The sequence below is a fragment of the Stegodyphus dumicola genome, chromosome 9 (genome assembly GCF_044657685.1).
Source record: "Stegodyphus dumicola isolate Sdum_Otavi_A_Nest chromosome 9, ASM4465768v1".
Taxonomy (NCBI): domain Eukaryota; kingdom Metazoa; phylum Arthropoda; class Arachnida; order Araneae; family Eresidae; genus Stegodyphus; species Stegodyphus dumicola.
In genome coordinates, this window is record NC_140776.1 from 103,199,929 (window position 1) to 103,212,201 (window position 12,273).

The following is a 12,273-nucleotide window of genomic DNA, read 5'->3' on the forward strand; positions in this document are numbered from 1 at the left end:
ACATGTGCATTTGATTTTTCCTTCCATAATAAAACACGTGGAGATTTTCATTTAAAAATTTCGATTCTTAAATTCATTTAGGCACTAAATAAAATAACTTGTTATGGAAAAACAATCATGTAAGCATAAATTTGTGAGATTAATAATTTGGATCTGTAGCTGTCTGCTTGGCATACATCTCAAACCAAAACACTCACCTATTTTATATCCATGATGTCGACCTGGCAAGTCATTATTTATTATATTTTGCTTTCTTCACTGCATGTTTATCAACACATGACAGCTTCAGTAATAACTTATGCAATAATATTTAAACTTTTTTTTTATATTAGTAATTGAATAACAAGAGTATGGGCAACCTTTTACGCTTAGCAATGATTATAGATTTTTAAATGCTTTAATAAATGTTGACAAGGCAAATTCAACAAAAATTTCTTTTCATATTCTAAAAATAGATTTTGTTAATGAAACTCATAGGCCAAAAGATTACATTTAGTGCTATTTTAATTAAGAATAACTGATATGTTATTCACCATAAACCCAGAAGCGGCGGCAGAATTTAGGGAAGACGAAATTTTTAGAATTTGAGGAAGCACCGAGCAGGAAAATTAAGGGATGAGAAGTTTTTTATGATTTAGAATGGATGCAAAGTTAAAGTGCGGTGAAAATTTAGAACTTGGGAAGGCACTTTGTAGCAGAATTTAAGACCCGTAGAGACTGCATTATGTGATTTTAGCGGCGGCCCTAGATAAAGCATTAAGCTACGAACTTTAAAGACATTCAGGTACAGTAGACTCCCGATTATCCGCGCCTGCCGCACTTTTTTTTTTTTTTTTTTTTTTTTTTTTTTTAAACAAGCGTAAAGCAAACAAAATAAAAATTTTCACAAAACTGAGCGAAACGTTAAATTTGCTAACATCGTGCTTATTTATTGCAAAAATATCCCAGGCCTTCTCGGAACCTTACCCTCGGCCCCTATGATGAGTAAGTGATTACTCACGCTTGCAGTGCCCGCTCCACCGCCCTTTTTCGTCTTAATCTTACTGACACGTTCACTTCCTTTCACTCGCCATTGTTAGTTTAAGCCTAATAGTGTTTGTGAACCGGTCCAAGTTAAATTTCTTATCTTTTTATTGTATTCAGTGCTTGTGCTTTTTGGTTTTGTGTTTTTGTTACTCATTTAAAATGTCAGGAAAATGAAAGAAGGTTGTGTTGACGATAGCGCCAAAACTAGAATTAATTTCCAAAGTAGCAAACAGCGCTACAAGGTAGCATATGGAATTGGATTACAGAATCGCGGAAACAACAGTGCGTGACATTCTAAAGCAAAAAGACAAACTGGTGAACTTTGCATCAATGTCGGATAGTGCTTCCGCAAAGAAAACGCGAAAAAGTGTGAAAGGTTCTACCTTTGATGAGCTAGACACGGCATTGACAGAGTGGTTAGCTGAAGTACGAAAACAGGGTACTCCTGTAAATGGTCCTATCATTGCGGCGAAGGCAAAAACCTTTTTTGAGTTGTTAGGCCTGAAAAGAAATTTTGATGCATCTTTTGGCTAGTTGACTCGTTTTAAGCAGCGACATGGAATTCGAGAAATTGGACTTCATTGGGAGAAACTTAGTGGTGACCAACAAGCAGCCGACGATTTCCACCATGAATTTGAAGAATTTGTATTAAAAAAAAGAGCTATCTTTTGATCAAATTTAAAATGCCAACGAATCGGGACTTTTGTCGACAAATCGGGAATCGCACTTTAGCATTTGAAAATGAAAGTAAAGCGGCGGGTTATAAAAGCAGCAAAGCATAGGATCACTATCATGTCTTGCAGTAAGGCTACCGGTGGACATAAACTTAGACTTGTTGTCATTGGAAAGTTAAAAAAAAAAAAAAAAAAAAAGAGAGATCTTTCAAAGCCACAAGGATAGAAAATTTACCCGTTGTTTACTTTAACCAAAAAAAGGAATGGATGAACCGAAACATTTTTCAAGAATGGTTCGAAAACATCTTTTTTTCTTCAAGTGCAAAACATCTTAAATCGTAAAGCCTGCCTGAAAAAGCTGTGCTATTGATCGACAACACACCTTCTCAGCCAGCAACAAGCATGTTAAGTCTTCTGATAGACAAATTTTTGCAAAGTTTCTCCCCCCCAAACATTACTGAGCTAACCCAACCCATGGAACAAGTAGTCATTGCAACAATGAAGAGAACATACAGAACCAAGCTGCTAATGACCAAAATTGAAGAAGGTTATCTGAAAAAGTTTTGGAAACACTACACAATCTTCGACAGCATCTACGATATTGCATCTGCATACAACTCAGTGAAACCGTCAACCCTCATAACATTATGGAGAAAACTCATGCCTAATGTTGAAGCCAACAACAACCTAACCCCTTTGAGTTGTAAAGAAGAGAAGGAAGATATAGAGACGCCCACAGCAACTTTTGCCGATATGGTGAAAACAGTTCCGAGTGGTGAGAACGTTGATGCTGAAAGCATTAACGAGTGGTTGGAGTGTGACGTCAACGAACCTGACTTTGAACGCTTGACAGATGACGAAATTGTGAAGAAAGCAAGGGGAGAGACCGAGAATGAAGGACAGTGAAGTGAAGACGAAGAAGATACTGTGCATATGCAGAAGACTCATGAAGCGGCTTTGCACAAGTCTACAGATTACTGAGCTATTTGGAAGAACAAGACGACACGGAGTTGGCCGAGAAACTTATGCTACGAAAAATGCAATCTCGGATCAAGAGAAAATGCTTCCAAAGCACAAAGCAAACACAAATGACTGATTGTTTCAAAAAGGTTAGTTTTACAGTTATGCTTTTGTAATTACATAATACATTACAGTATTAAAACAGTACATATGTATTAATTTTTCTGTGTATCCTTGACGCCTCTCGTAAGTATACAAAACACTTTTCTATTTTCATTAACAAAATGCATTTTAGGATAGTTTTGAGTGATATACTAAAATATTAAGCGTTAGTTAAACATTTCCCGCTGTTTATTTTACATTTTATTGTATATAAAACGATTTTTCAAAGTTGGAATGACTGTTTTTTCTTTTGCTATATCCGTTTTTAGCTTTTTTTCGGATTATCTGCGATTTTTGTTATCCGCGGCGGCCGCACCACCCAATTCCGCGGATAATCGGGAGTGTACTGTACAGCAAACCAAAGGTGAAATTTTCCAATTAACGGATTTTGTCAAGAAACGTGGAGAAGCGGTAAATGAAGATGATATAAAAGAAGTTTTTCATTGCAACGACAATGCCCCAATTATCAATCAATTAATGGACAGCGAAATCTGTAGTATGGTTCAAGATCCAGAAAATACCGCTTCCGATAGTGAAGAAAGTGACAGAGCGGTTATTGAAAATGAAAAAATTTCGATTTATAAGTTAGTTGGTATTCTCCACACAGCAATTACAGGACTTGAACAGTGGAACTTTGTAACTGAACAAGAAATTATGTCTGTTTATAGAATTAAAAAGAAAGTATGAGCACAAAAAAATAAAGCAACTTAAACAACTTACATCGAAAGAAAGGTTTAATAAAAAAAAAACAAATAAATAGTAAGCTGCTTTTTTTTTAAATTAATAAATTTTGATACTTTTTAGATCATAATTTCTCTTTATTTCATAAACTCAAATTTCATATTTTTAATTGTATAATTTCTACATGCCATCTTACTAAATTTTAACTGATGATCTAATATCCAGAAAAGTCCCAAATCCGGAACCGCTGAAGTCCTGACGAGTCCAGATTTCAGACTTTGTACTGTATAACTGCATTTAAATCAGGCAAGTGGACAAATGACTGTGGGAACTGCAACTGAAACTAAGATTATATAAAAGCGCCGTCTAGAATAGGGTGTGATCAGACGAAAAGTGAACAATCATGAGGATGGACGTGTACAAAATGTTTTACAACTATTCTTTTACTTTTATTTTCATTCTTATGTAAATAAATTCTAGTTTTAACTTCATGAATTGTAGTCATGTTTATCATCAAGTCTTCCCTACATAACAGATAATGTAACTGAGTGCAATTTTTTGGTCCATTTCTAATCTTCCGTGCCTTTTCAAACATAAACTTCACCACTATAGTCATAATTTTATCTCATTTTGTGCTTTTAGAGAGATCTGAACTAAAACAAAAAAGACAAAGAAACAAAAAAATTTATATACCTAATCATAACTATATACCATATGGTAAATTTTTTAATTATAGCATAATATGTGTAATACCTTATCTCTTGATGCTGTGAACCTAGAGTCATCATTAAATGCTTCTTTGACTAGTTTACTAAATCTTATAAATAATTCTATTGCCTGGGCAACATATTTTTCACAGTCCTAGAAAAGACAGTAAACATAAAAACAAATCAATAAATGATAAAATAAAAAGCATTTGTTATATTAAAAGAAAAAGATGAATTTTGTTTAATGACTCAATTTTATGTACTCGCAGATATAATAACACAATTGCAAAAATTTATATTCTCAAAAAACAAAGGAAACAATTTTCATATTGTTTCTTTCTTTAGAATAGCATATTTGTTTAGAAAACCTACAGAAACATTTGTTAGAAAACCAACAGAAAGAATTTTTTTGAGTATTCATAATTTCAATCCTTAGATTATTTAAAATTTCAATGCCTTAATATAATTTATTATTACTCAGGCATGTCTCTTGATACAGCTATTATCTACATATACTTTGTTAAATCATCATGCATCTTCTAATATAACATACCAGTAGTTCTAAGACACATTAGTGATTTTCAGTTCTAATAACAGAGAAAAAGGATATGATTCAAAGAAAATACAATGAATGAAATCAAATGTTTAAATATGTTTAGAAAACTGTTTTTTAATGAGAGTTTGATCTATTTGCAATTTTAAATTCCTATTTAAATTAATAATTTGAAAAATATGCAATTATAAGATCCATCAATTCTAATCTGTTTTTAGTAATGTTTATACAATCGTTAACAAAAGTTGAATCTTAGATTTAAAGAAAAAAAGTATAAATTATTACTGGGAAAAGCATACCTAACTGTTAAATTAAGTTTGCTGAATTAAAACTTTGCTTGAAATTGTTTCCAAAGTTATACATATGATACATTGATAATCTTGACTCGACTGGCTTACAGCTATTCACAGCCTCATATCAATGCTCAAAAGGGTGAATAACCACTTCTGGCACCTTTCTTATACAGTTAGCTGAACAACTGTTCCACCAAACGAGCATATCAACTTAGTATAGTGAGCAAGAGGAATTAAAGCCTCTAAATAAGATGAAAACTGAAAGTTGGAAAATATTGCTAAGCTGCGTGTAAAAAAAAAAAAAAAAAAAAAAAAAAATTGTTGATTTGTCACGAAAACACATATACAGTAAAAGCTCAATTATCCAGCATTCAAATAATCAGAAAGTTTAATTAACGAGAATATTTTAAAATTTTAGTAAATTCATTGTTATTATTTACAAAAAATTAAATAAATGAGAGACTTTTACAGCCATCATGAAACACACAGGGACTATGACCCAGAATTTTTTTTAAAAATGTCTTCAAAATAAGGATATTTAGTCCAAATAATGGATAGATATGATATCACATTACAATCATAAGATCTTTGCCCTGTTTTTATGGAAATCCAATTAATTTTCAAAAAGCCTTTTTTTTTCTTTTTGTAAAGAAGGATGTAAGTTAATAGTTGTTTATTTGTTTTTCTTTCACATTTTGAAGGAATGATTAAAATTTGGGACTTGCCCTAGATGAGCAAGCAGTGGGTTATAGAGGCAATGCTAAATTTTTTGCCACAGAGTACCTACCTAAATTTTAAAAATTCCACAGCCCTTAAATTCTATCGCCAGTGCTATTTCACTGTTTGTAATCATTTTGGTGCCAACCCTGGAGTAGCATTTATATTTATATTAAGTTATATGATCCTGCCAAAGTGTGTGTTAATGGGCACAATATGATATTTTATTTGAAAAAAATGGTTAAACACTGGTGATACAACATGAAAAGTTTTGACAAGTAATTTAAGCTTTTTTAGATAGTATAGCCATAACTCGTATCCTGCGATTAACTAATTTAATAAAGAGTAACCAGTTCTTTCAAATTTTGGCCAGAATGATTAGCAGAAATTTGGCAGGATCTCCACCAACTTTCATGGTCTATGGCAGCGGTTCTCAACCTTTTGACTAACGTGTACCATCTAAACAAAAACTGAAAACCTTTAGTACCATCATTACAAAGTACTACTACATCACCACTCTTGAACAAAGCTCAGATCGCATAAATTTACAAGTGTTAGAGAAAAGACTCAGTCAAGATGTTGGGGTTTTAATTTTTGAATTCAATAGTTAAAAATACTTCGCTTCTTTACCACCAATTTTTCTCTTGTGTACCACCCAGAGATTTCACTGTCAGATAAGATGTATTACTTTTACATGGTTAAGGCCTATGACTATAGATCACCTTTTATGTCTGAAATGCATTTTTATTCTTTAAATATTCATGACGTTTAGATAGGCTTTTGATATTCAAGCTGATAATAAGCAAGATGGCAGTTTTCATAATTTTATAACAGATATCTTCCCCACATTCATTTAGCTTTTCTACCATGTTTACTTTTATACCTTCAATTATCCCAAATTTTCCCTTACTATGCATTTCCTGAGTTTTCCAGATTGTCGAGTTTTTACTGTAATTATATTATTACTTATCACTTTGGGAAAAAATGCTGAATATACAATGTATTTTGGTTTTGAATAGAACACATTACGGAAAAATCATTTATACCATGCACAGAAAAGCAAAAAATACATATCCAAAGACAGACATACAGTACATGAAAATATAAATACATAAGCAATACTTTAATAAATCGAAGAAAAGCAAATATTATATAACCATTCATTGAGATGCAAACTAGATTTTTTTCCCTAGTAAGGCCACTGCCAGTTTTAGAATGCCTAAAGCAGGTTTGATCTTTCTTATTATTAACTGTGTTTTCAATCCAAGAGATATGACTGTTCACTGTTGGATTTCTAAACTGACAAATAAATAAATGTATGTATAGATTTAAAAATACAGTGATTTATATAAAAAAATATCTTCATAACAGCAGATATCATCTCTGAGACTGCAATGGTGGTGACTCCAATACATGGTAAATAAGTCACAGCTAGTAGGGTTTTTTACTTATTAATGTGCTGGTCATTTCTGGAAAAATTTTTGTGAGTTTTGCAACCAGTATTACAGTTCCCACTCTGCTGCCATTTTGTAATTAAAATAAAATGAATTTACATTTCATGACATGTTGCAGGCAGTGGAATTGGAATACCTGGAAATATTTGCATCCATTTCTGCTTGTCTGACTGCTCTGTCTGCAGCTCTGTTTCTAACTATACAGTGGGAAGCTACTATAGTGGGGGATTGTAGATATATACAGTTTTTGCATTTTCTTGATAAGAGGATAGCTGCATTTCTTTTATAGGTGGCAGACTAGACATGTAATTAAAGTATATGCAAGTTTTTATGCATCTTGGTACTTATATGAGTCATTGCTACACATATAGTCACCAATTCTGTCTGAAATACAGTTTCTATTACTTTGTCTGCACATTCAAGTACTAGTTTCAAACTTATTTTGAAGAATACAGTATCTACTTTTCACTCATCTGTGTACAGTTTAAAAAACGTATTTTCCAAAATGCCATGGAAGTTGGTGAAAATTGTTAAATGTCATCAACTTAGTGACAAAAATTAGCACTAAGGCCAAGTAAAAGGAATTTTGCTGTATCTCCAGTTCTACAAGAGATATCCTTAATACTGCCACATCAATTGATTTAGAATTTAAATTGCTACAAAATAATACATAAATTTAAAGACTAACACATAAAGCAGCCACAAATCCTAGATTAAAAAAAAACATAATAAAAAAGCATAAAATTACCTTACAAAAGGCATAAAATAAATAAATACAAATAAGCAACAACACAAAAATATGTAAAACCAAATTATAAACACATAAATACAAATAGCTATATAAATTACAATGACATACACTATTGTAAATCTGTATACAAAGAAAGACAATGATTTACAATACTCTCATATTTTTTAACAACTCCAATACCTGTTAAAGGTTTTTTAGTTCACAAAAAAAAAATTTAAACAGAGATGACTGTGACTATAGCCATTGGGGATCACAGCTCTCAAACATACAAAAATTTATTAGTTTCAAATAGTTAATTTATACCAAATATATTTTCATTAGGTAGTTTGGTTCCTTATATTTGTGCAGAGTTAGGTAGGCCTGAAACTACTAAAAATTTGGAATATTTAAGGAATTATGTAAGTTAATATACAAGGTGAGACCAAAAAGTGACTCACCCCTCCTTTCAAAAATGAGAACAGCCGATGACCTGACACATGCACATTACGATATTTGGTACGCAACGTTGAAGTTCAGGGTCATTTGAAATTCAGAGTCAGTCAAGTTTCTTGTTTCCTGTTTGTTTGTGCAGTCACTTAAACCTGAAAAGTGTTAGTGCATTGCACAATTTACCAGAAAACAATAATGAAATTCTGTTTTAAAATGGGTAAAATTGCTACATGAACCTTGGAAATGCTTCGAAGTGTGTATAGTGAAGACACTTTATCTCACAAGATAGTATTTCAGTGGTTCAAACTTTTCCGTGAAGGCTGTGAAAGCATGGAGGATGACATCGCAGTGGAAGACCAATGATGAGCAGACTGACAGCAAATGTTGAAAGAGTTAGGAAGTTATTGCTGCAAGATCGCAGTTTGTCCATCCGAATAATGGCAAACAAATTGAATCTTCCTCATGAAATCTTCTGAACAATATTGATGCAGGATTTGGGTAAACAAAAACTTTGTGCGACGTTTGTCCCTCATTACTTAAGCGATGAACAAAAACAGCAGCGATTGGACTCCTGTGGTGACTTGATCAATGCAGAAGATAAAGATGACACATTTTTACAATCAATCGTCACAAGAGATGAAACGTGGTGTTTTGTGTATGATCCAAACATGAAACGCCAAAGCATGGAATGGTGCACTCCCTTATCGCCGAAATCAAGAAAGTTTCACTCCAAAAAATCAAAGGTTAAGACAATGTTGATTACCTTTTTCAAAGCACAGGGAATTATCAATAAAGAATACATACTGGAAGGTCAAACAGTTAAAGGTGAATTTTATTGAAATGTTATGAAGCACCTCCTGGCTCACATTCGTTGTGTTCGGCCCCATCTCCCTGCATCAAGCAAGTGGTTTCTGTTGCATGATAGTGCACGCCCTCATACTGCAATGTGTGTTAGATGGTTCCTCGTGCAGCAAAAGGTTACGGAGTTATTTCACCCTCCTTATTCCCCTGATCTTGTGCCAGCAGACTTTTTTCTCTTTCAATGACTGAAATTGGCACTAAAGGGACACCGATTTTCAAGCATCTCAGACATTCAAGCTGCTGTTACCAAGGAACTTAACACAGTCTCAAAGGACTAAACTATAAAGTTTCTAGATAGTTTCTAGAAACTATAAAGTTTCCAGAACTTGTATGAACATTGTCAGAAGTGTATTGTAGACGGCGGGAACTAGATCCCGCCACCTACAATACACTTCTGACAAGGTATTTATATGCAAATATATAATATTTTACATGTAATGGTATTTATATGTAAATATATAATATTCTGATATTTATATGCAAATATATAATACAGTTATTACTATGACATCAGTCACCTTACTTTTTGGTCTCACCTCGTGTAATTCCATAGCTCACTCAATAATAATAAACATTCTTACTTATACATATATATACACATACACATGTGTGTGTATATATAGTATATATATATATATATATATATATATATATATATATATCATGTACAAAAAGGATAGAGAATGGCCTTATCAACACAAAAAACTCAAGGCAGTGACCCAAACAAGTTTGAGAAACACTAACTTAGAGCATAAAATATGATAAATCAATCATGACTAATGCATGGATAAAAGCAATATAAATTTAACTGATTTTCAGCCTCCTTATCTATCAATTTTCCTACATACAAATTAATCTTTTTTTTTTCTTTTGTTTTTTAAATTCTGATTTACATATATTATTTCTAGCTTAGATAAATGTAACTTGAAATCCTTTCCCAAAGAACTGATCCAAACAGCTTTCGATGCAAAATATTGGAGGTTTCCTCAGATGGCCAACAGAAGTAGGAAAATTGCCAGTGTTTGGTGTGGGATATAATAATTGGTCTTATTACATTATCCCTATTTCTTCCCCCAAAGAATTGACATGCAGGGATTTTCACACCAAATCCACAGTTTCTAGGAATTAGGGATGGGTTGTTTCTTTGTTTAGCACTAGATTAATGTAATTTGATAACTTCCTATTTCTTTAGCAATTCTGAAGGAAATTTCAAATACTGCCATTATTTTGACTGAAAAGCACTGTAAAAGGTATCATCATTAAAGACTCTGAAAAAAATGTAAGTTAAGTAAAATATTTCATCCCATCAGTAAAAGATATAGAATACAATACTATAGCTAGAAACTAATATCTGAATTAACTAATTTCAAAAAGAATATTGGAACAGGAACTTCTCTCCCAAAATTTCCATAACTCTTTTCACTTAATTAATCATATAAATTATGAGTCAAATTCCATACGAATGAGCTTAACATCATCAAATATTAATACATAATGCAATTAATTACACAACATAAATACCTGAGTAATAATGGGTGCAGCAGCCTTCATTTCAGCTAAACCTTCACTAATAATATAATGCTCTAAATCTCTTAGCATAGGACTAATACCATCTGAAGCTTTGTCCATCAATTTGAACATCAACTGAAGCTCTGAAATGCAATTCCCTTTTAAATTAAAAACTACAGAATAAACAATGAAATTGGAAGAAAGAAAAACATCCACAAAATTTTCATTCTTTAAAACTAAAGAATTTAAAAAACTAAAGAATAATGTAAATTAAAGAGTAATATTAAAAACTAAAGAATAATGTATTATATTTTTACAAACAACAGCCCTTTTCTAAAAAATAATTTTCAACTCACTTGTCTGCTATCAAAATTACGATAACAGTTAACTAATAAGCTTTTACCTACATGCAGATAATAAAGTTTTAAAATTCATGTTAAGTAAGTCTTGTTAAACTTACTTAACATGAATTTTAAAACTAAATTTTAAACTAAGTAAGTTTAACAAGACTTACTTTCTGCCTCATGATTTTTTATCATTGCTGGACATTCTGCTAAAATAACTTCTTGAAATGTTGTAACAAGCAAATCTACAATGCATCTGGTAAACTAGCAATAAAGAAACATTTATTAATTCTGCATTTAAAATAAAACTGGATAACAGACAGATTAAATATGTATTAAAAGAACAAAATAAGCTACATAGGAAGACTAGTTAATGAATAAAACTCTTCAAATTCTGCTGCTATAGAAACAAATTCTATTATTATAAAAATAAAACTGCATGATATACTGATGTAGCAATCAGTTTTGTTTTTCAACATTAACTCCACTCACATCAAAGCTCATTCCATCAGTGCATAAAAGTCCCAATACTTACTGCATCAAAATTTTTTTGCATTATGTTGCAATCATATAAAGATTTCTTGCTCAGTGTCTGCATCATCCACAAAACATGCACTGCCAAAGTGAGCTTTGAGGAAACTAAAGTGAAACTCACTTGCAAACATCAGTCCATAATGTCAGAATATGATTTAACACTCACAATCAATCCTATCTTTAGAAATGTAAAAAAGAGGCTTCACAACCATAGCTAACCTAATATATATTTAGTACTTTGACATAAATCAATACCTTTTGGTAAACACCAATAATGATACATGTGTCCTTTCCATGTAAGTGTTATGCCAGCTCTAGAAATTTTTTTGTATTTCCTCTGTACTGATGGGCATAGGTTCTAATTTTGAAGAAGGCACTGATGTTTGTCAGCGTCTATGTGGCGTGGAGAGCACTCAAAATACTGGCAAGCTGAAAGTAATCTTCAGTAGTTTGGTGGCAAAAGAAGAGTGGAAGACCTTTTGAAACCTTTGGGATGTGCTCCATCAAAATGGGGGTAGAAACGTACAGTTACTGCATTGGGATAATAACTGTATGACCAATAGTGAATGTATTTGTATTCTTCTAAAGACTGTTACTTTAGTCACTTTAAGGAAATAT

General features: G+C 32.1%; 1 protein-coding gene across 11 annotated transcripts in view; it reads right to left on the minus strand.

Moving 5' to 3' along the window:
• Nucleotides 1-12,273, minus strand: part of LOC118205983 (cullin-5-like) — a 170,684-nt gene that overhangs the window by 73,843 nt on the left and 84,568 nt on the right. For 10 of the 11 annotated variants that reach the window (XM_085823827.1, XM_085823830.1, XM_085823829.1 and 7 more), the window contains 3 exons: nt 11,292-11,385; nt 10,790-10,920; nt 4,257-4,364 (listed from right to left, as the gene is read on the minus strand). In XM_085823827.1, coding sequence (XP_085679953.1) covers nt 4,257-4,364; nt 10,790-10,920; nt 11,292-11,385 — 333 coding nt within the window. The remainder of the gene's footprint in view (nt 1-4,256; nt 4,365-10,789; nt 10,921-11,291; nt 11,386-12,273) is intronic. The other variant, XM_085823831.1, reaches the window with a different exon arrangement.